General features: G+C 39.8%; 1 protein-coding gene across 3 annotated transcripts in view; it reads right to left on the reverse strand.

Moving 5' to 3' along the window:
- Positions 1 to 24,543, reverse strand: part of LOC126161412 (mitogen-activated protein kinase kinase kinase 7-like) — a 182,457-nt gene that overhangs the window by 124,478 nt on the left and 33,436 nt on the right. For all 3 annotated transcript variants that reach the window (XM_049917201.1, XM_049917200.1, XM_049917199.1), the window contains exons 4-5: positions 15,857 to 15,999; positions 1,113 to 1,299 (exon numbers count right to left, since the gene is read on the reverse strand). In XM_049917201.1, the coding sequence (XP_049773158.1) occupies positions 1,113 to 1,299; positions 15,857 to 15,999 (330 nt within the window). The remainder of the gene's footprint in view (positions 1 to 1,112; positions 1,300 to 15,856; positions 16,000 to 24,543) is intronic.

Consider the following 24,543-nt stretch of genomic DNA (forward strand, 5'->3'; position numbering starts at 1 on the left):
ACAGACATGTATAGACTTGTCTGTGAGCTTGTATGGACTTGCAGATGCGGTCTGCTAGCCTGCTGAAACTTTCTGCAGAGAACTGTTTCCACAAATAATCATACGTCACCTTAATTTCATGTGTTTTTTTGTGTTTAAATTAATCATTGATATACTTTATTACATTGCACCAGACATTACTTTATTACATTAAGATATGTATTTTTTGCTCATATTTGTAATTTTTTTCCAAGACTTGACAAAGCTGAAATTTATACTGAAGTTTGATATCATTAAGGTGTATTAAGTGTATAATTTTCAGATTTTTATCTGGTCTCCCAACAAAGATATTGAAGCCAAAGAATGAAAAAATTTTAAAAAATTCGTTTTAAAAAATAGTATACTGACGTGTCAGCTTCTCACCATTGATACTCTATAAGCAACTACATTGTGTAGTGTAATACCACAAAAATATTAAGGCTGAGAAATTACTTCTCCTTTGGAAAAATACTGTTTAAAAATTTGAGTTTTTTAATTTGTGACCAATAACTTTGAACCAGTCGAGGGACATGAAAGGGAAGCAGTGAATACACTAAGCAGATTGAGAAGGATGTAGGCTGCAGTGGGTACTGGGAGATGAAGTGGCTTGCACAGGATAGAGTAGCATGGAGAGCTGCATTAAACCAGTCTCAGGACTGAAGACCACAACAACAACAACTTGGAGCCATTAAAAATATATTAGCGAATACATTCAGCTAGGTGATCATGGTTTTAATTTATAGTCCGTTGTGTGCTGAACTAAAATTCTTGTCTGAAAGGTCTGGGGCAATCCTTACTGAATAATTCTAAAAACAGCAGATGCTCATAAATGCAAAAAACTGCTCGCAGCCTGAAACAAAAATGACTACTGTTCCTAGATGATAAACAATAAATAAAAAAAAAAAAGTTTTTGAGCCTACTAAACATTTGGGAATTCACCCAGCAAATATCAATTTTTTCTGAGACAGTTGAGCAACCAACAATTTTTTTTCCCTAGACCACTTGGTATGGAATGAGCTGAAAGTACAATATTATTAGACTGTATTAACAACAAAAACAAACCAAAGTAATTTGCAAAAATTTGAAGAAAATACCTGGTCATAAGAGATTCAATTGGTCGTGGGCATCCTTCTATCAGGGGTGGTCGTTCACCAGTATGCACAGCCCACATAATTCTGTAAGCTGAGCCACCAATGTCATCAAAAGGCTTCCGCCTGCTCAAAACTTCCCACAGAATAATTCCCCAACTAAAGACATCACATTTTTCGGTATAGCTTGAACCTGAAAGGAAACCATAGCACTACTATAGGGAAAAAACCACGTGAAATATTTGGAATAAAAACTAATCTGAGAATACAAATCGTCAATAAACAAATTAAACAATGGAAACTCCACTTAGGAACATCAACAATGTAGGAAAAGATTGACTGTTACTTACTGTAAAGAAGACACATTAAGTTGCAGATAAGCACAATTGCTCTCCAGCACCTGGAGCAGCATTCTAGACACCACCTCCAAAAGTTATCTACCCTGCCAACATCCTACAGCTGCTTCAGGGCACCACTATCCAACCACTATCCTACCTACAATGTCCCTCTTCGTTTACCTCTCACAGCACCTAAACCCTGCCTAGCTGACCTTTTCAACTTGTCGCATCCCCTAAAGCTCCCTACCAACTCTCCATCGAATCCAGAGCCGAAACATTCCCCAGACACAGTTGTTAACATTTCCACCAAAACCCTCAGCTCACACAAGTTTCATTCCAATCCAAAGGTCTCACCTTTAGCCTTACACCCAAATTTAAGCATGCTGGGCTTGTCAAAGACCTACTCTCCTCCTCCCGATCTCTGCAATGGAAGCACTTCTTTGCCACCAGTTCCTCTAACCAAAACCAACCCAATTACAACACTGAACCCTGCCTCTCACAGTCCATACCACCATCCAATCATGATCCTCCCCACTCCCACCCAACCACTCACTGGTCACCTTCCAGGAATTCCTTACTTCCAACTTAGCCTCACCACTCTTCCCCTAGTCCCTTCCTCCGAACACCACCCTTTCAGCAGAAGAAGGAATAGCCATACACAACTTCAAAAGAAATCTTGACCTAATCATCCTACCTGCAGTCAAAGGTTCCATCACTGTGGTTATGAACCGCAGTGACTACCTGGCAGAAGGCCTGCACCAATTATCTGATTCCTTCGCCTATAAACTCTGCCAGAGTGATCCCATCCCAGAAGTCCACCTCCAATCCCTAGCCCAAGGGCCTTCCCAGAACCTCCCCCCTGAATCCGTTTCCCTCCTCACCACTATGACCCCCCGCCCCCAAACACCTTCTACATGCTCCCCAAAATCGCAAACCCAACAATCCTGGACACCTGATTGTGGCTGGTTATTGTGTCCCCTCCAAAAGAATGTTGGTCCACAATGACCAACACCTTCAATCACTTGCCCATAATCTAGTCTCCCAATCAAAGATATCAACCCCATCCTTCACAGACTCTCCACCATCCCCATTCTCTTAATCTCCTGGATCCCTACTTGTCACTGCTGACGTCATGTCCCTATACATCAACATCCCTCATATGCCTATGGTCTTACCGCTATTGAATACTACCTTTGCCAGTGTCCTCCAGACATTCCTTCTCATTCCTCATACACTTTACTAACTGTATTCCCTAGCACAGCTGTGGGCAGCTGCATGCACCCTCTTATGCCAACCTCCTATGGGCCTCCTGGAAGAGACCTTTCAAGCCTTCCTAAATCCCAAACCCTTAGTCTGGTTTAGGTTCATTGATGATATCTTCATGATCTGGACTTAGGGCCAAAACAACCTATCTTCGTTCCTCCACAACCTCAACAGCTTCTATCCCTCTGCTTCACCTGGTCCTCCTCAACCTAGTGACACTGACCTTCTCCTCTCTGACAGCTGCATCCACACCACTGTCCACACTAAACCCACCAACAGTACTTGCACTTCGACAGGTATCAATGCTTTCATGCCAAAAAAATCCCTCCCATGCAGCCTGGCCACACAGGGAACAGCGCATCTTCTGCAGTGACAAGAACTCCCTTGCTCAGTATGATGAGAGTCTCACCAAGGCCTTCACAGACAGGCACTATGCCCCACACCTAGTCCTCAGAAAGATCTCCTGTGCCATTTCCCCTGATTACCGCCCCCCCCCCTCCTCCTCCCAAGAACTGGTCACAATGGAGTGCTCCCTTCATCAACCCAGTATCACCCTGGACTGTAACAACTCAACCACATTCTTCACCAGGGCTTTGATTACCTATCATCATGCACTGAAATGAGGGGCATCCTACCAGAGATTCTTCCCACCCTACTAAAGTAGGATACAACAATTGTATCCTCCTGGAAGACTTGCTCAATCCACCAGCCCAGCACTTCCTATTCCAGTCCTGTCACAGGTTTATCCTACCTCATCAGGGGGTGGGTCACCTGTGAAAGCAGCCATGTCATTTACCAGCTCTGCTGTGCTTTAAACCAATGCACAGCTCTTTATAGCAATATGACTACAAGTAGCTGTGCACTAGGGTCAATGGCCACCGCCAAACTGTAGCCAAGATCAAAGTAGGCCATGCTATGGCACTAAATGCAGCTGACCACAGCATGCTTGATTTCAATGGCTGCTTCACTACCCATGCCATTGGGACCCTCCTTTCCACCACCAGCTTTTCTGAACTGTGCAGATGGGAGTTATACTTACAACACATTCTCTACTCCAGAAGTTATCAAGGCCTCAGCCTATGGTAACATACTGTCCCACACCTTCCACCCAACAGTTTCCACCCCATCTGTCCTACATCTCCTCGCATCCTTGTCTCCTAGCCTCTTTGTTTGTTGCCCTCCGCCAACGCACCCACCCATCTTTCCCCACTCTTCTACTTTTTCACTCCTTTCCCCACCTCCCTGCCTCACAACCTCTTGATGCTACACCCGTTGGCATTCTAGTCCCTGCACACGCTCGCCAGACAGCTTTCCTCTGTCTCCCCACCTGTACATTGCTAACCCTTCCCCTTCCATGTTCCCTCCAGATTGCTACTGCCATCCCATGTGACAGCTCCAGTCTGGCCTCAGATGCTGGAATTGGCAGTCATGTGTGCATGAGGTGTGCTTGCTTGTGTGTATAAATGGTGTGCATTTCTCTGTTTCTCTTTTGTTGATGATGGCTGTGGCCACAAGCTTTGCATAAGTGTCCTTTAATTGTGCCTGTCTGCAACTTAATGTATCTTCTTCACAGTAGGAAGTAATCTATCTTTTCTTACATTGTGATTCTTGAGTTTCTCCCGGCGTATTTGATAATCAAAATATCCACGGGTTCCCTCTAAGCAGCCATAGTGTACAGATCTCCGTGCCGGCACGTTCACAGGAGCTCAGTCCGTCAGTTCACCTGATGATGGCGACATGTATGATCGCCGAAATATTGTGCCCGCTGGACACTATAGACCGGCAGCACACCCGTGGATATTTTGATTTTCTTACATTGTCAATAAACAAATTAAATGATTTTATACAATGTTGTAACAATAATCTAAAGAAGTTCCATTACTTAAGTAGATAGATAGATTTATAGAGATAGATAGATAGAGAGACAGAGAGAGAGAGAGAGAGAGAGAGAGAGAGAGGGAGAGAGAGAGAGCAGCTTAGCATAGTCGTCAAAATACATTCCTGACATGCAGAAGGTTGTAGATTTGAATCCTGTCAATTGCTTTAAAATTTTTTGATTTTTAAATCTTTATCAAAATGACTTTGATCATTATTTTTATTCAATTAAATGGTTTAAATGTAATTTTTTATTTCTAATCTTTTGTCACATCATTTTAATCATTGTACTGACTTCTTATTTGCTCACATTTTTCCTTCTATCATTCTTTTATCATTTGGAATAATTGAGGAAATGAAGACAATAGGGAAAAGTTGAGTAATCACTGAAAATGACAATTGAGACTATCCCACAAAGCAGAATTGCACCACCCAAACTGAGAAGGAGGTATACTTGCTACGAACTTACACTTGATTCAAATTTAAAGAATACTTTTGGTAAGACCTCACAGTCTCAATCACATACACATTTTTTTTGTGAGCGGACTGTAGCCTCTTGGTAAGGTTACATTATAATACCAGAAAAATACTATTAGGCTCGTGTTTCACAGGGTAGAACTCTCAGACATGCTGATGCAGGTCAGACACAATTCATAGCCTCAGCAGCAGTGAATATGTCACAAACTGTCATTTTAATGGGTATGGCATAGTTGTGAGACACACAGGTTAGAACTAGGCCAATTAAAAGTAATCACTCCACGACTGAACTGATGTCTGGCCTTATTACCACGATGAAATCCCAACTGCTTCACGACTATTGCCTGCAGGACTTACAGTTGACTGTTTAGTTGCATTCTGTTGACTAATTTTGTACTGAAGGCTCAGAGCAGACAGTTTGTGCGCCATAAGCCCAGCAGTGTATGTACCAATCACTACTGTGCAAGAGCAGACCCATTTATTGTGGAGTCAACATAATATCAAGATTGGATCAAGTACAAACAGAGGAATGATCATGATCACTTCTGCTTCACTTTCAGAGGGAAAGTGAAGTCATATATTACAGTCTGATAGTGGTAATCACAACAGCATTGTGGAGAGAGACCAATTTGGTAGTAGTGAAAACAAGAATGGAGAGTGTATATAAGGCAAATCCACAAAGTAAGTTCCATTTGGTTATATAAAACAAACGTGTACAGATACAGAAAAAATATTTATTGTACCAAAATCTACAACCGTTAAACTACTTTTCTACATAGCTTCCGAAATTTTGTAGCCACTTGTCATAGCATGCCACAAGTTTTTGTATGCCTTCTCCATAGAAGGCTGCCGCCTGTGTATGTTCTTTCAGCTCGTCATCATCGTTGAAGTGTTGACCACAAAGGACAAATTTTAGGTGTAAGAAGAGATGAAAGTCACTAGTAGCGAGGTCCGGGCTGTACGGAGGATGATCAAACGCATCCCAGTGAAATTCCTGTAAGAATTGTTTCGTCACATTCATTGTGTGAGGTACTTCACGTCCTTCATTGAACAGTCTGACCCATCTTCTAACCATGGAATCACTCATAGCATTTTGTCCGTAAACCTAGCAGATTAGTTGATGAATTTCCTTTGGTTTAACTTTCTTTGCATTTAGAAAACAAATCACAGATCTGATTTCACACGCGGCGGCATTTTCAATTACAGCTGACATTACAAAGAAGCACTACAAAGCACACGTTGACAGCAGTGATCTGAAAATAGTGTACACGTCTTCTCCTGGAGTCAGAGTAACTGCCACGCATGCCCAGAACTGCGATCATAGTGCTGCCATGGATAGAAATAGAAACGGGACTTACTTTGTGGACGACCCTTGTATTAAGACTGTGCACAGTTGTTAGTGGCCTTGTTAAAACAGCCCTAGATGAATGTTCTTAAAATGTGTAAAATGTGGAAAGTTTAAAACAGAAATTCATTTCAAAGTGGACTCACTCTCATCCAAACAACTACCCATACTGTAATACTTATAATGTAAAGCTGTAAACCCTATCCCTATCCTAAAAGCTGTATAGAACAACACAATAAAGACTAAAATAATGACTTAGGAAGATGAGACCCACATTTATGAGCCATCCACTGCAACAACACATTGAAACGTTGTTTCTAATAATTTAGGAAATACTGTACAGTATATTAAACATTTCACAAAATCTTAAAATTTGTACAATGTTCATCTCTTGATATGCTAAAATACAGGTCACATCTATTAGCACAATGGCCTCTCGTCTCAATAAGAAAAACTATCAGTTAAAATGTAGCTTATCAAAAATAATACATCACAAACACTGCTAATTGGACAGTCATCTCACTGGAGCAGGAAGCTGTGCATCATTGGGTTACAGCCTATTTGTAGTTTAGTGTGAAGGAATGCACCTTTTCTTCTTCTTCTTCTCTCTCTCTCTCTTTCTTTTTTTTTTTTTTTTTTTTGAGTGGTTTGATGCGACCTGCCACAAATTCCTCTCTTGGGCTGACCTCTTCACCTCAGAGTAGCACTTGCAACCTATGCCTTCAATTATTAGCTGGATGTATTCCAATCACTGTATTCCTCTACACTTTTTGCCCTCTACAGCTCCCTCTAGTACCACGGAAGTCATTCCCTGATGTCTTAACAGATGTCCTATCTCCTGTCCCTTTTCCTTGTCAGTGTTTTCCGCAGGTTCCTTTCCTCTCCGATTCTGCGCAGCATCTGCTCATTCCTTACCATATCAGTCCACTAAATTTTCAACATTCGTCTGTCGTACCACATCTCAAATGCTTCGATTCTCTTATGTTCCGGTTTTCTCACAGTCCATGTTTCACTACCATACAATGCTGTACTCCAGACGTACATTCTCAGAAATTTCTTCCTCGAAGTAAGGCTGATATTTGATATTAGTAGACTTCTCTTGGCCAGGAACACCCTTTTTACCTTTGCTAATCTGCTTTTGATGTCCTCCTTGCTCCATCCGCCATTGGTTATTTTACTGCCTAGGTAGCAGAATTCTTTTAACTTCATCTACTTCGTGACCGTCAATCCTGATAAGTTTCTCGCTGTTCCCATTTCTACTCCTTCTCAATACCTTCATCTTTCTTCAATTTACTCTCAATCCACACTCTATATTCATTAGACTGTTCATTCCATTCAGCAGATTACGTAATTCTTCTTCACTTTCACTCAGGATAGCAATGTCATCAGCGAATCGTACCATTGATATCTTTTCATCTTGAATTTCAATTCCACTCCGGAACCTTTCTTATATTTCGATCACTGCTTCCTCAATGTGCAGATTGAACAGTAGGGGTGAAAGGTTATATGCTTGTCTGACACCCTTTTTAATACGAGCACTTCGTTCTTGGTTGTCCACTCTTATTATTCCCTCTTGGCTGTTGAGCATATTGCATATGGCCCGTCTCTCCCTATAGCTTACCCCTACTTTTTTCAGAATTTCGAACATCTTGCAACATTTTACATGCATCCAACATTTTACATGCATCCTATGAACGTGTCTCGAGTTTTCTTTAGCCTTGCTTTCATTATTAACCGCAACGTCAGAATTGCCTCTGTTGTGCCTTTACCTTCCCTAAAGCCAAACTGATCGCCATCTAGCACATCCTCAATTTTCTTTTATATTCTTCTGTATATTATTCTTGTAAGAAACTAGGAAGCATGAACAGTTAAGCTGATTGTGTGATAATTCTCACACTTGTCAGCTTCAGCTCTTGCCGTCTTCGGAATTGTGTGGCTGATGCTTCTCTGTAAGTCAGATGGTATGTCGTCAGACTCATAAATTCTACACATCAATGTGAATAGTCATTTTGTTGCCACTTCCCCCAATGATTTTAGAAATTCTGATGGAATGTTATCTATCCCTTCTGCCTTATTTGACCGTAAGTCCTCCAAAGCTCTTTTAAATTCTGATTCTAATACTGGATCCCCTATCTCTTCTAAATTGACTCCTGTTTCTTCTTCTATCACATCAGACAAATCTTCCCCCTCATAGAGGCTTTCAATGTATTCTTTCCACATATCTGCTCTCTCTCCTCTGCATTTAGCAGTGGACTTCCCATTGCACTCTTAATGTTATCACCCTGGCTTTTAATGTCACCGAAGGTTGTTTTGTCTTTCCTGTATGCTAAGTCTGTCCTTCCGACAATCATTTCTTTTTCGATGTCTTCACATTTTTCATGCAACCATTTCATCTTAGCTTCCCTGCACTTCCTATTTATTTCATTCCTCAGCGACTTGTATTTCTGTATTCCTGAGTTTCCAGGAACATTCTTGTACTTCCTCCTTTCATTGATCAGCTGAAGTATTTCTTCTGTTACTCATGGTTTCTTCGCAGTTACCTTCTTTGTACCTATGGTTTCCTTTCCAACTTCTGTGATGGCCCTTTTTAGAGATGTCCATTCCTTTTCAACTGAGCTACTGAGCTATTTCTTATTGCTGTATCTATAGCCTTAGAGAACTTCAACCATATCTTGTCATTCCTTAGTACTTCTGTATGTATCCCACTTCCTTGCGTATTGATTCTTCCTGATTAACGTCAAACTTCGGCCTACTCTTCATCACTACTATATCATGATCCGAGTCTATTTCTGCTCCTGGGTACGCCTTACAATCCAGTATCTAATTTTGGAATCTGTCTTACCATGATGTAATCTAACTGAAATCTTCCCATATCACCCGGCCTTTTCCAAGTATACCTCCTCCTCTTGTGATTCTTGAACAGTGTATTTGTTATTACTAGCTGAAACTTGTTACAGACTCAATTAGTCTTTCTCGTCTCTCATTCCTTGTCCCAAGCCCATATTCTTCTGTAACCTTTTCTTCTGCTCCTTCCCCTGCAACTGCATTCCAGTCCCCCATGACTATTGGATTTTTGTCCCCCTTTATACACTCTATTACCCTTCCAATACCCTCATACACTTTCTCTCTCTCTCTTCATCTTCAGCTTGCGACATCAGCATGTATACCTGAACTATCGTTGTTGGTGTTGGTTTGCTGTCGATTATGATAAGAACAACCCTGTCTCTGAACTGTTCACAATAACACACTCTCTGCCCTATCTTCCCATTCACAACTAATCTTACTCCCATTATACCTCTTTCTGCTGCTGTTGATATCACCCTATACTTATCTGACCAGTAACCCTTGTCTTCTTTCCATTTCGCGTCACTGACTCCTACAATATCTAGCTTAAGCTTTTGCATTTCCCTTTTCAGATTTTCTAGCTTCCCTACCATGTTCAAGCTTCTGACATTCCACGCCCTGGCTCGTAGAATATTATCCTTCCTTTGATTACTCAATCTTCTTCTTATGGTAACCTCCCCCTTGGCAGATCCCTCCCGGAGATTCGAATGGGGGACTATTCCGGAATCTTTTGCTAATGGAGAGATCACCATGACACTTTTTAAATTACAGGCCACATGTCTTGTGGATAAACGTTATGTGCTTTTAATGCAGTGGTTTGCATTGCCTTCTGCATCCTCATGCCGTAGATCATTGCTGATTGTTCCACCTTTAGGGCCAGTTTCCCACCCCTAGGACAAGAGAGTGCCCTGAACCTCTCTCCAATCCTCTGCCCTCTTTGACAACGCAGAATGAAGGTGACTTCTTATACCGTAAGTCTTCAACCACCAATGCTGATTATTAATCAAAATTTAAGCAGTGGCAGGATTCGAACTCGCCACCAAAAGCGTTTTGACTATGAATCAAAGACGCTACCCCTAGACCACAGGTGACCTTATCTATGTGACCAAATGAAAGTATCTCGCAGCTGAATAATAGACCAGCCAAAGAATCCTATCACTCACAGCTGAGCTAGCCACTTTCATGTCTCCCTTTTGGTGACTGCTCAGTCTCCTATCTGGTAGGTAATCAAATCGGGCACTGGTCACTGGACTGCATATCATTAACTGCCTCCCACTGAGTATTATGTGTGAGTGCTAGATGCCAAACTGAAATAGCTCTTTGGTGAGAATTGCAGTGTAACTGCTAAAGTGTGTGACATGCCGTTATCCTTGGCAGCCCACTTCTTTGTCCTCATCTTTCTCGTCTCATTGCTCAACCACTGTCCCAATACTGTAATGCATTTTACTCCACAACATTCCGTTCCTCCCTCTCTCTCTCATGGCACATTCTCTCACTTTGGTTATTATTTAAATGTCATTTTGTTGCTGAGTGTGAACTGTGATGTTGGCCCTCCTTGTCCCACACATTCCCCCCCCCCCCCCCCCCTCCTTGCCACTACACAAATTAGCCTATCTATACAACAGCTCGCAAACAATATCAACTCTGTGTGTGTGTGTGTGTGTGTGTGTGTGTGTGTGTGTGTGTGTGAAAGAGAGAGAGAGAGAGAGAGAGAGAGAGAGAGAGAGAGAGAGAGGAGTGGGGAAGGGGGTTTGGAGGGGCGGACGAGGGCTGCAGCAGATGAACGATTGCCTTCAGACATTTTTCTTTATTGCTTAAAAACTAAAATTTTCATTCTCTAAGATTACAATAAATTACTTGTTTCTTGGATGAATCTCTTCCTCTGTAACAGAGTGCACATTATTCTGAAATTTTATGACAGATTACAATCTAGTGCCTGATAGGAATTCAAGCTTAGACCCTTGCAATTTGTGGTCAATGCTTTTAGAGGCTACTCTAAGTCATCAAGACAGGGTTCACAACCAACCTTCAGAGCTTCAATTTTGCATTACAGCTTCTTTTCAAGTTTCACAGAAGTCTTCCAGCATAGCTTGCTGAACTAGTTCTCCTGTAAGAAAGAAGACCAGGAAAAAAGGTGGCATACAGCCTTTTGGCTTTTGTCTCCGGAGCCTCAGCTGATGTTTTTTTAGTGTTTTGCTGGCATTGTGACTAGAATTCTCAAAGAATCACCTCTATTACTGGTAGCAGACTGGAGTCGAGCCTACTGTGGAGGTTAAACATACTCTCCACACTGATGTCCATGGGAGTGTTTCCCTAGTCATTATCACTGTAGCTCCTCCATTGTTATTTGCAAGGGTGATTCAACGCAGCACGGAAATTCAGGATACATTTGTCTTGACGATTTCTTCTTCTTGTTAAAATTACTGTCATGTTTATGAATTTCGATGGCTATTCTGAACAAATGGGTGTGGTAGCTCTTCTTCACACTGAGAACTTACACGATGATGAATTTTATTACATGGTTGATATCTCACAGCACATCATGTTGCACCTGTCCCAATCTGTAAAAAAGTTTATGTTCAATGATCTGCTACTGATTCACTGTATAGTCATTCTAACACAGACTCTTCCACAAGTATACTCCTGACATTTTGAGTGAGACTGTATTGTCCTTTGTTGATCTGAGACACTATCAGAACACCAGAGTTAGATTTGTATGTAGTCTTCACACTGAGTTTTCACAATATACAGCTGATTCTGTCCATCATCCTGACACTGTCTGGCAGAATAGCCCTCCCCAACATTCCTTCTTCTGGCACGACACTTTGCTAGTGAACAGCCCCCAGGTAGCTGCAACAACATCTTTTCTTCCACAAGTGTAAATCCAGCAATGTATGATGGAGAATATATGTGAATTCTGAGATGTAAAGTGAGGTATTGTTAGAACTGAAGATACCAACATCAGTTGTGAGTTGATACAAGAATTTATTTCCCATAAATAGCAAGGATCTTTTTTGCAATAATCCCTACATTTTCCTATCTGTATGAGGGTGGGAAATGCCATCCAGAATAATCATGCCTGCTGTCAACAGTCCAAGTCATTAGGCTATGGCCTGTCATGGTTCCCAGAGTAGTACTGTAGGAGTGGCATTTACAGTCTTAACGTGACGGTGTATTCAAGCTCCAAAACATTGTATTCATAATATTGTACGTTGATGCAATCACCTTCAACTTCTTCTTCTTCTTCTTCTTCTTCTCCTCCTCCTCCTCCTCCTCCTCCTCCTCCCCTGTCACCCTCACTACTTTTCTTTGTTGAAGAGGAACAATGCTTCTATTCCATGGATAATTGCTTTGATTCAGATTGGGAATGGTGTGTTAAGAAATATAATCTCTTTCACTGTAATAATTTGGTGTTGCATATATAGGCCCATTCTGTTTCATTTGTACTTTGAAATCAACTGGCGGGGGATCTAATGTGCACAAATTTTCGTTCACTGACTGAATACTGTGCTTCAGTTATCATCTACCTGGTTGTACTGTCACCTTCTACAAATGCATGGACTGAGACTCGAACCCAAGACCTTTGCCTTTATGGGCATGTGCTCTACCAACTGTGCTACCCAAGCACAACTCATGACCTGTCCTCACTCCCTTACTTCCACCACTACCTGAAGTTTCATGTCAGCGCACACTCTGCTGTAGAGTGAAAAATTCATTCTGGAAACATCTCCCAGGCTGTGGCTGACAGACAGGCATGTCTCCTCAATATCCTTTCTTCCAGGAGTTTCACAGGAGAACTTCTGCGAAGTTTGGCAGGTAGGAGATGAGGTACTGGCACAAGCAAAGCTGTGAGGACGGGTCCAGAGTAATGCTAGGGTAGCTTAGGTGTTAGAGCACTTGAGTACGAAAGGCAAAGGTTCTGGGTTATGGTGATTACGTAAGAAAGACTAATACCATCACCATCTTTTCTTTGTGGTGATAATTAGAATTTTATGGCTACTCTCCTAAGTTTATTGAAGGAGATAATGCATTGGGAGGGGGAGTATGAGGGGGTGGGGAATGCATGCATGAGGGGGGGAGAGGGGGAGGAGGGGGGGGAGGGGGAGGGAGCACGTCTTAATTTGTACAGTGCACAATGCAAGTCTGGTGATAGCAAATAAGCAATTATAATAAGTCTGCAAAGTAAAAGTAATAATAATAATAATACCGGAACCTATGGGAAGTAAGTTAACTGTAAGTACTATCACATTTGCCAAAATCAAGACAAGAGCTGTTTAAATTATGTATTCAATATTTTGTTAAGTCACAAAATAATAATGCATGTTGAATATGATTTTATTAAATATGATTTTTAAACAGAAGTGACACAGCTAAATATGTCTACATTTCAGGCAGTTTTTATATTATAAAACAGACAGACTTCTTTTACACCTTTTGCACTTTCCTCTCCACCTCTCTTGACACAGTTAAGTCACAAAAGCATGTCACTTATTGAAATAAATAAGAGCAACAACTACTAATACTTGTTTGTCAACCTGACTGCAAGTACTTAAACAGAAACAATGGCCTGTCACTGAGGGTACTATGAATACCACTTAATAATGCCCAGCCTGCTCATACAAATGGGATGAACCTCCCTTTTATATGGGAACACAAAACTACTGTTTGACAGTGTTCAGCCTCCTGAAGAAGATCACAGCAATTGGAGCAAAACAATGAGTTACAGTAGAAACATAAGAACGAAATGACACGACAGATTTCAGTTTTATTGACATTTGCTGACACATACTCATGCTTTATTTCTAATGGTAAACTATGAGATCAAAAGTATCCAGACCCCCCCCCCCCCCCCCCAAAAAAAAAAAAAAAAAAAAAAATGTTTTTCATATTAGGTGGATTGTACTGCTGTCTACTGCCACGTACTGCATATCAGCAACCTCAGTAGTCGTCAGACATCGTGAGACAGCACAATGGGGTGCTCCGCGGAACTCACAGACTACGAACGTCGTCAGGTGATTGGGTGTCACTTGTGTCACAGATCTGTAAGTGAGATTTCCACACTCCTAAACATCCCTCGGCCCACTGATTCCTATGTGATAGTGAAGTGGAAATGTGAATGGATACATACAGCACAAAACCTTACAGGCCGACCTCGTCTGTTGACTGACAGAGACCGCCAACAGTTGAAGAGGGTAGTAATGTGTAATAGGCAGACATCTATCCACACCATCACACAGGAATTCCAAACTTCATCAGGATCCACTGCAAGTATTATGACAGTTAAGCGGGAGGTGAGAAAACTCGGATTTCATGGTCGAGCGGCTGCTCATGATGTTTTAAGCACCTTCTTGCTTCCCAGTGTTGAAGAGCAATTCGGGGATGGAGATTGCATCTTTCAACAAGATCAAGAACCTGTTCATAATGCACGGCCTGTGGTGGAGTGGTTACATGACAATAACATCGCTGTAATGGACTGGCCTGCACGGAGTCCTCACCTGAATCCTACAAAACAACTTTGGGATGTTTTGGAATGCCAACTTTGTGCCAGGCCTCACCAATTGACATCGATATCTCTCCTCGGTGGAGCACTCTGTGAAGAATGGGCTGCCACTCCCCAAGAAACATTCCAGCATGTGATTGAATGTATGCCTGTGAGAATGGAAGCTGTCATGAAGGCTAAGGGTGGGCCAACACCATACTGAATTCCAGCATTACCGATGGAGGGCACCATGAACTTGTAAGTCATTTTCAGCCAGGTGTCAGGATACTTTTGGTCACACAATGTATCTGTGTCCACAAAATTTAAATGGTATTTCCCAAAGACTTACTGAATTTTTTAAATATTTTTAAGTTCATGAATTCATCAGAAATGATATGAACAAGGTATGGAAAGTTCTTAGTCGAACATGAATATTTTACGGAATAAAGGTAACAACTGACCATATGGTAGACGCATTGAGTTGTCAACAGTTTACTAAGTACATTTCTGGGTTTCAGACAAATCCTTCTCCAGACCTATACAGAACATATCCATATGTAAAGCTATGCACTGATATTGCAGCTAAAATGGGGTGAATGTCAAGCGGCACGAGCTAAGAGAGGGAAGAGGCAGTGAGAGAGAGAGAGATGGTCTGGGACAAATGGCTCACAACTGGGAGGGAGAGGCAACAGTTGCACAGGATAAAAATATGGCACTGGTGAGCTCGTTATGGCCACAGGCACGTGGAGCTGTGCTTAGCACATACGGCTTGGAGGAATGAAGTGGAAGGGGAGGAAATATAATGGAGCAAACAGGAGACTGTGGAGAGAGTGAGTGCAGGATCAGTGAAGTTAGGGTCACGGGGCCTGGGTGGAGGGGATGTGTGGTGGAGAGAGAGACCAGGCAGGTGTGCCAGTTGATGTGTTCGAGCCTCAACAATTTGATGAGTAGTTACGTTCAATCCTTAGATTACTCAGAAATGATATGGTTAATTACCTCCTTTAGACTAGCTTCTGAATTACACAATTTCATTATTAGCAGGAAACAATGTAAAACAAAAAATGAATGTCTATGAAGAAAGTATAAATAATTATCACTACAGCTAATAGTGAAAAAAAGAGGAACTTGCCTTCAAACACTTCAGGAGCCATCCAAGCAGCACTCCCTTTATTGTTTGTCATATAGGTTTTCTTATCACAGGCTGTTCCAAAGTCACATATTTTGAGTACTTTTCCACCCATTATGAGAAGAAGGTTTGGTGGTTTAAGATCCCTGTAATAAGAAAACACGAGTCTATCAATTTCACTGTTAAAATAAAGATTAGTACTAAAGCAGTTGCTGAGTAAATAACTGAGCATGAATAATGTTACAAATACAAGAAAATATTAAGAGTAAATCATAAGAAAACTTCATCACTATTACTTTGACAAGTGTGTTGCTTATAGAGGCATAGACTACCAAATAACCTCTGAAAACACAAACACAATACTGATTCTGATGCTGTCATGTACACATCCTATTGCTATCTTCTAACAGACCAGTGAATACAGTCTGATTAAAAATTATTGTCTCTCAACAAACATACTTGAATAAAGATAAGCAAAATAAACAAAATTACAGTATCATTTATTTAAAAAGGGGTAACCACTACTGTACAAGCAGAATAGTTTCAAATATTTCATACATTCACATACAACAGTGCTCACATTATGCCTACTTCCTGTCTTTTAGTCTAATAAAAAAGTGGGGAAAAACACTTGATCAGTAGTAAAAGAGAAGATGAGTATGACAATAGTTTTTATATCGTGTTATGGAATAACTCATCCTGTAGTTACAAAATAGTTCTGGAAAAGTAAAAGGCTCAAAATGAAGGTCACAAGCAACCCCTTGCTGGAACTGCAGTTCCAAGACATAATTAAAATGACATCATACCATCACACATGCAGATGTAGTCTACATACTTTGTACTATGTGTTGACACACTGCATGGTCGTTAACTTATATCTTGTGACCACAGGCTTTTGTTTTGCTTTGGCAGTGTGCTGTCATTGAAATCCTTATCAAAGAGAAAAAAATGAACCTTAAGACTTCGGCCTGCACATGGTCTTTGCGCACAGGTGACAGCAGTGTTATGACGTGTATGAAGTACATTAAAGATGGCAACACAAGCACGCAAGATGAGCTCTGCAGCAGTATCCCTCAAACAGTTTCCATGATACTCAACACATGACTTGAAGAGCTCATGGACAAAAGACACGTCACCTGTCAATGAAATCTCAACTAAATTTGCAACAGAAATACTGCTGTGCAGGGAATGATTAGTAAACTGAGTTATCAAGAAGTATTTAATGACTGTAAGCTACAAAGTTCACAGACTCATAGCCCAAAACTGGAATGTCCAATATGGAATACCAATATTATGAGGAGGAAAGACTGCTATCCAACCCCATAGTAGAGGTGCTGAGTTGCAGTCAGGCACAATCAAAATATCTTTTCACTGTGATTGTCTGCGACTCAATATGCCTCTATAAAATGAGTAGTAAACAAAACATCAAAATAACGAATGGCACGATTTGGATTAGCCATAAGAAAAAAGCAGGAAGAGATTGATCTACTGGGAAAATATGAACAGTCTTCTGTGATGCAGATGGCTGCATTCTGGTTGATTTTCTGGAACCTGGCCACATCATAAATGCTGTCCAATACATCTAAACATCTCTGAAGCTCCATCGAGCATTGTAGACAAAAAGAACAAATTGCAGCCTCATATGCGTCCTAATACTGCTTGTATCACCATGGGGAAAATTAAGAATTTTGATGGGGAAAGTCTTCTGCATCATCACTACAGTCCTGACTTGGCATGCTCTGGCTACCATGTTTTCATTTCTATGGAAGAATAGCTATGAGGTCAATGCTGTCAGATAATGAAGGATCTTGCAGACCCAGTGTCTTCCTGGTGAAACAGCAATTAATAAAATATGTACAATAACACCAGATGCGTATATACGGATCAACACGAAGTATATAAATATTGGCCGAGTGTGAGTATAACTCACGCTCTGATGTTTCCATTCTAACTTAATTATGTATGTAGATAGTGCATCTATCCCGGGAGTCGAGAATCTCAATTATTTTTGCCTGTTATTGATATCGATAGTGACATGATAATACTGGCATGATATTGGTCCTCGGAATTCCAGAACTTTTAAGAACATTTTAATTTTGAAGTTTTACAGTTAAACTTTTAGTTTAATTTCAGATTTGGTGTTGTAATTTTTGCATTTACTTTATTAATTCTGGAGTCATGTTAACATGCTACACTAATTAGCACCACAATTATTTAAACTTTCTTAAAATCCGCTGCTGAGTAGTCTTTGAGTTAGAGGAATCAAAGTTCAAAGATCAGTGAGCGTAATTTTTTGTGATCCTATGTGCTCAGTCATTTAAGTTATTAAATTATAATAATAAAAGTAATTTAATCATGATAGAAACTGAGTAATAGATACTGATGCTTGGCAAACCACAAGGAATTTTGAAATTTAACCACAGGATTAAATTCCCACTGAAACTAAAAGTAGCTATTTTACTAATAGATATCCCCCCCCCCCCCCCCCCCACTAATACAGGGTGTCTACGTTGACAAGGAAAAAAATTCCCGGATTTTTCCCGGATTTCCCGGTTAAAAACACACTTTCTCCCGGATGACAGTATATTTTCCCCTATCACTCCTTTGAATGGTTATGGTTTTGTACACGGGCGTACAATTTCCCGGTGCTTTAGAAAACGAAACTCAGAGAAAAAGACACGTTTTGGAAATATCTTTGATGTGCAGCAACATGTACGCTGCGTATTTTCGTATTACGAAAACATACATTAGAAAATTCACCAAACACCGCATGTTACTTTCCGAACCATTGAAACCGAGATTTCGATGCGCTTTTGTAAGCCGTTTGTAACTCATGTCACGTGATCTCGCCAACCGATGACAGGATATTCAGAGCATAGGACACGTGATGTAGTCAGCCAATAGCAACAACAGTGTTAAGTAGCGCGCCAAACAGGGAAAGTTAATACATAGTGTTGTTACAAGAAAAGCAAAGCTTTCACATAAAATATCGGTCTCAAGCTGCAAGAGAAGCTAAGCTTTCGCATATACTGTTGATCTTTTTTGCGTGCGTTACACACAAATGTGCCTATAAAATTTTTAATAATGACATAAATGTCTGATCTTCAGGGTTCGAGGGTTCGAAATGCTTCTAAATGGCTCGTCATCAGACACCTGATTTTTAAATGAGAGTCAAAAGCTTTGTGATTTAATAAATTCACGGTCCATTCTTGTACGTAGTTCTACTTACGTAACAGGATATTTACTTTGAAAGTAACGCTTTTCAAACCACCAATCGTAATATTTTCCCGCGACCTGTTACAAATAGATTCGTTTCAGCAGTTGCCAGAGAGCTCAGGTAACAGGCGACACCGCGCTTGGGTAGGTATCATGACGTAGCAAGCCCGTATGTACGTACATGTAAAAGATCATCAATGAAAGATGATACTGCAAGAGCATCGGAATTTCATGAACCATATTAAAATGTGCACATTTAAAGTGCATACTTAAAGGCACACTCGTATGTCCAGATTCCCAATGAAGTACCGTAGACCCCGACCTGATATTAAGCTTTTAAGTGTGGTTTTCAGGATGTAAATTTTCTTGGAGCACCAGTACTGTATTATATCATGTTTGGTTCTTTATTATGGCATAATGCCATACGTGCTAGAAAATGAAAACGTGCACTTGAAATGCAGCGAACAGTTGAAACTACCCAGTACTGTGGAATTAAACATTTCGTTTCAGATACATTGACTGCCTCTGCGGAAAAGATTAGCAAAAGTCAAATTTCTTTAGCAAACAGACAAAAATAACTTCATTGTTCCGCAAGGCGATTAATGCTTGACTGTCAGAAAGGTGGAAATAAAATAAAATCTGAAACTAATGACATATTTCAGCCTTTAGTAATTATGTGAATGTGTTTTAATTCACTTGATAGCTCCCGGCCACGGATATCCGTTTTGTTTTCATTTGACGTGAGAGTAAACGAAGGGGAAACAGCAAAATCACTGAACGCAAACACGGGTCATGTGGAGACTACCCACTATAGCTCAGATTGCTCTGCGCATCAGCCCCGGATCTACGACATTGGCAAACAGGGTCAATACTAAAAAAAATCGAATTTTCAAAATATGTTCATCTTCTAGCGCACATCCTTCTGAAAAGTCTGAAACATAAAACGTATTTATTCGAGGAAATGTAAGACATATTATTTGGTCTTAAGTATGCTCAAGTGCAGTTCCATGCCTCTTCATAAAGCATTTTTCTACTGCACGTCCAAACTATATTCAGGAGAGTGGAAATTGAAATGTCCCGTGGTGCCTCTCCTGCTCCCAGTCGGCCGGTTTGGCAGCCTGCCTCTATTAAAAAAAAATCTCGCAATTAATAGCGGATGGGATTATTTGTAATCGAGAGAACAAGAACTCTTCAGAAAATCTGAACTCTTCATTGCTCATTAGTTAATAACTTGCTGTTTTGTGTGTCATAAAAATAAATATAGGATATATAAAACCAGTACTGACAAGAGATAAGCAAGAAATTACACATTTCTTCAAACCTTAGCTCCTAGCATTTTTTTCTTTCTAATCTTGCTACAGCTTTACATGGCGTGTTTTCCTTTCTGTGAAAGAATCTTTTACCTCATCAAAGTTTGTCAAACGTTTTGCTACATGAAAAATCGAAATGTAGTTATCTAATACTGAAAAAACTGTTAATACAAATAATACCCAAGACTGGTGTGGTTTCTCGATCTGATTACGTCTATTTTGTCACTGTCTGCTAGATAAAACAAAATAGGCCTTTCTAATACGGCAGCAATTTTATAACACACCAAATAAACGAGACTGTTTTGGCACAAATGGTCATTTTTATAACACGACAGAATATAATCCAATAAGTATCAATATCAAATGCCTATTAGGCCTACTACAAGCAAAAAGCTTTATGTTAGGAAATAGTTTCACGTTTCATTCATATGCACCAGCTTCTCTAGCATGACATCGAAAACTAGTATTACGAAATTTTTATATAAATTTGGAATCGTCTTATTCTTCCATAATTTGTGTGATGTCCTCGTTTCTTCTCCGTCCTCGTTCTAACAAACAATCCTGTCATCACCAATTCTGTAGCTATTGCTGCCACTGTCAAAATTTGTTCGCCGATTAACTTCACTAACCCTGCCAGAATCACTGGTTTAGTTCTCCCGCAATTATTCTCCGGTTAGGCGTTTTTACGTGTTCGTACAACACGCTTTCCGCGTTTCTTCCATAATAGAACTTAAGCGGCTGGTAGCCGGGGACTGTACTACTGGTCCTTACTAGTGTAGCGATCTGGCCTAACATTTTCTGTCAAAACTTCATTTTCTTGGACACACCGAGAAGATAATACATAATCTTTCTCACCTGTTATTCCTGTCAGTCGTTTATTTCCATTCTGATAGTATGAATCTATGGATTTCGCTAGTAATTATAACAACGATGATCATTCCCACACCCAATCAGCCACATAATCAGACAGCGATTGCCATTCATCCATTCGGCTTTACTCCACTCAGCTCGTATAGCCCCGTCCCCTTCTGTCTGTGGAAAGTTTATTTCTAGATGCGACGAGGATTCTCCTGACAGAGACATCATGTACACTATGCATGCATTCAAAAGTCAGCTTATGATTCATTCAGAAATCAACTTAAAATGTGTTCAAATACCAACAGAGAAGTGTTTCAAAATCATATGACTAATTGATAGGCAAATGTGCGCTGGATGCTAGGTGCTTTGTGAAACAAGTTTTTTTCCCCCCTCAAGAATATGAATTAGGCGTCCCCTTTTCCCGGAAGTATCTAGCTGCTTGCTGCGACTGCTTGCACAGCCAACAGCCACATTCCTGTTGACAGAAGCGGGAGAATCTACTACTCAAACGTGACTCTACTGCACATGCGCATGAGCCCGCGCGTTAACTGCTAAAACAAATCGAATGTGAACAGTTGCGACTTCACACTCATTGGAGGGAATTTGTTGTTATGAAGCACTGCATAGTCTTCCTAAAGTCTTTGACACATTTTCAGTCGGTAGACGCTTGCATGAGCACTTGTGTCATTGTTGTATATGGCGCATTTCCTTTGCAATTTAAGTTATTTTCGTTTTTTTCTCTCGTTTATGTTTTATTGTTGAAGTATTATTCTGCAGTAGCGGGATACAGTAATATCCGTTGTTAGTGTGTCGGTTCTTACTAGTCAAAATTACAAAAATGTAACTGAAAACTAAAACAATGAAAAATTCCCGGAATTCTAAAAATATCCCGGGTTTTTCCCGGTTTTCTCCCGGATGAAAAAAATCCCGGGTTTTTCCCGGATCTCCCGGTTGTCCCGGGTCGTAGACACCTTGTAATATCTTTAAGGTGAGAGTAATTAGGTATTTACAAGACCGGAGCACCTTCAGGTTTATCTTCACTCATAATCAGATGAGACTGCAGTCAAACCCACTCACACAGAAGCTTAATTTTTTTTACACTGTCATGGGACCTTTGACCAGAGTATGTGACATACATTCCAACAGTTTATGTCTATTCGTTTCTGAGAAAAATTATCTCGACAAATGGACACACAGACAGTTAATGAATAACAAATTAATATTTTTTTCATGAGACAATTACAAAATAACTGTTTTCGGACTTTTCCCTTTACTTGTACTATAAAACCTTGCTTCTTGCCACATTTCATGATTCTAGATCAACAGGAAGTACCCTATAGGTTTTGATTAGTGAGTTTGCAAGTATCAAAATATTTGACACAAATGGCTTTTTTTATTGCGCTGACTTAGAAGCTTTACTTTTTACACTGCTAAAGGATCTTACCTATTCCTGAGATAAAGGTGACTTAATAGTTGGACAGACAACAAAGTGATCCCATAAGGGTTCTGTTTTTACTGACTGTGGTACGGAGCATTAAAAATGGTGCACACATTCCAAAACAAAGTGTCTAAAATGATTTTATAATAATCAGTGATTTCACAATTTAAAATGTTGTAGTTTCAAGATACACTATCAATGTTCACTGAGGAATAAAAACTCATCAACTAAATATGCAATTGAAAAACATACTGGAAGCAAAACAAAGCCAAAGAGGAAGTGTGAATTCTAACACTGACTAAAAAGCAGTTTTTGCCCATATGGGAACACATTTACCACAAAGCTGTAGTGAACAAATCATCATCAATGAAACAAGAAGTGTGATCTAAATGGTGACAAACATATTTGCGGTACTACAAGTAGCCATAAGTACCATTATCCATAGAACACTGAGCGATAAATATGCACACAAAATAAACTGTCGAATCAGATAAGAGAGTAATACACTAGCAACAATATTTGTAGATCCAAATCATTTCAAAACCACAGACTGTTTACCACAGGGTGGTCTGTGTTAGAACAATTTAAGGTCTGTAGAATTCAGCCAGATGTTTATCGACATCCGCAAAAATTAAAAATAGTAAGGGTAATTTAATGTGAGTAGTGGGGGTGACAAGTTGCCTGATGAAATAACAAGTAAAAATATTATAAGAAAAGCTGTTCTTAAAAGTATAAGTGAATGTATATTTTTTCATGAACATAAACATTTATGGCCTACATATAAAACATGTAAATAGCAGAGAGGTAAAAACTATTGAGTGTTAAGCTATTAATTTATCTGTCAGAAGGGAGAAATATTACAATTTTTCCTTGAAAGAACATAGCCTAAAGAAATCCTGCATCAAAATGCTTAATAAATTAGAGAACTATATTGCAGGTAAGAGCCTTTGAAGATTAAGAAAATTCATGGAGGTTGCTGCATACTTATTAAAATTTCTTTGACATTTAGAGACAGATGATTTTAATTTTCTCTATTGTGAGCATACAATATATTTTCTTTGAAAGTTGCTGTTTGGAATTAGAGGGGCAAAAATATTGAAATAATTTTGACATATAGAACCCAGGTAAATAAATAACAAAAATATTTCTATTTAAACTCCGGAATCTCTTACAGACACCGACGATAGAGAAGAAGATAAGGATTAGATAGCTGCTGATTTTAATATAAGCATAATAAATGAATCCAGTAAATCTGCACAATTTATTAACGTGATTCAAGTATTTGGTTTCAAGCTAAACTTCACAGAATTCACAAGAGAGAAAGTAGGTGAACTACAACTTGTATAAATGCTATTCTGACAAATTACAAATTTCATGATACAAGAAAATTCGATGTAGGTTTAGGGATTTCTGATTATTTTGTATCGGTTTGGGCCTATGAAATATAAAGGCACCAGATGGAAAATATACAACACACAACAGTTCAGTAAAAAAAAAATATATATATATATATAATCTTGTTCTATCATGATTAGCAGAAGTAAACTGGCCATTGGCACAGCAGAAGTAAACTTGCCATTGGCACACTGTAGTACAAGCCCTAAAAACTCCAGCAGATTTCTTGAAAGCTTTATTGCATGTTTTTAACAAAACATCCCCCCCCCCCCCATTGTCTGCCATAAAGAATAAATAAACTAAAATGGATAACAGCTGGAATAAAAGTGTCTAGAACTAGAAGTAGAATTTTACACAACGAACTGTAAAGTAATACAACTGTAGAATTGTAAACTAAGTAAAACAGAATAAAACTATAAGTAGATGGGTGATAAAGACAGCAAAAGAAATGGTACACAAAACGTTCATTCTGA

The sequence above is a fragment of the Schistocerca cancellata genome, chromosome 2 (genome assembly GCF_023864275.1).
Source record: "Schistocerca cancellata isolate TAMUIC-IGC-003103 chromosome 2, iqSchCanc2.1, whole genome shotgun sequence".
Classification (NCBI taxonomy): Eukaryota; Metazoa; Arthropoda; class Insecta; order Orthoptera; family Acrididae; genus Schistocerca; species Schistocerca cancellata.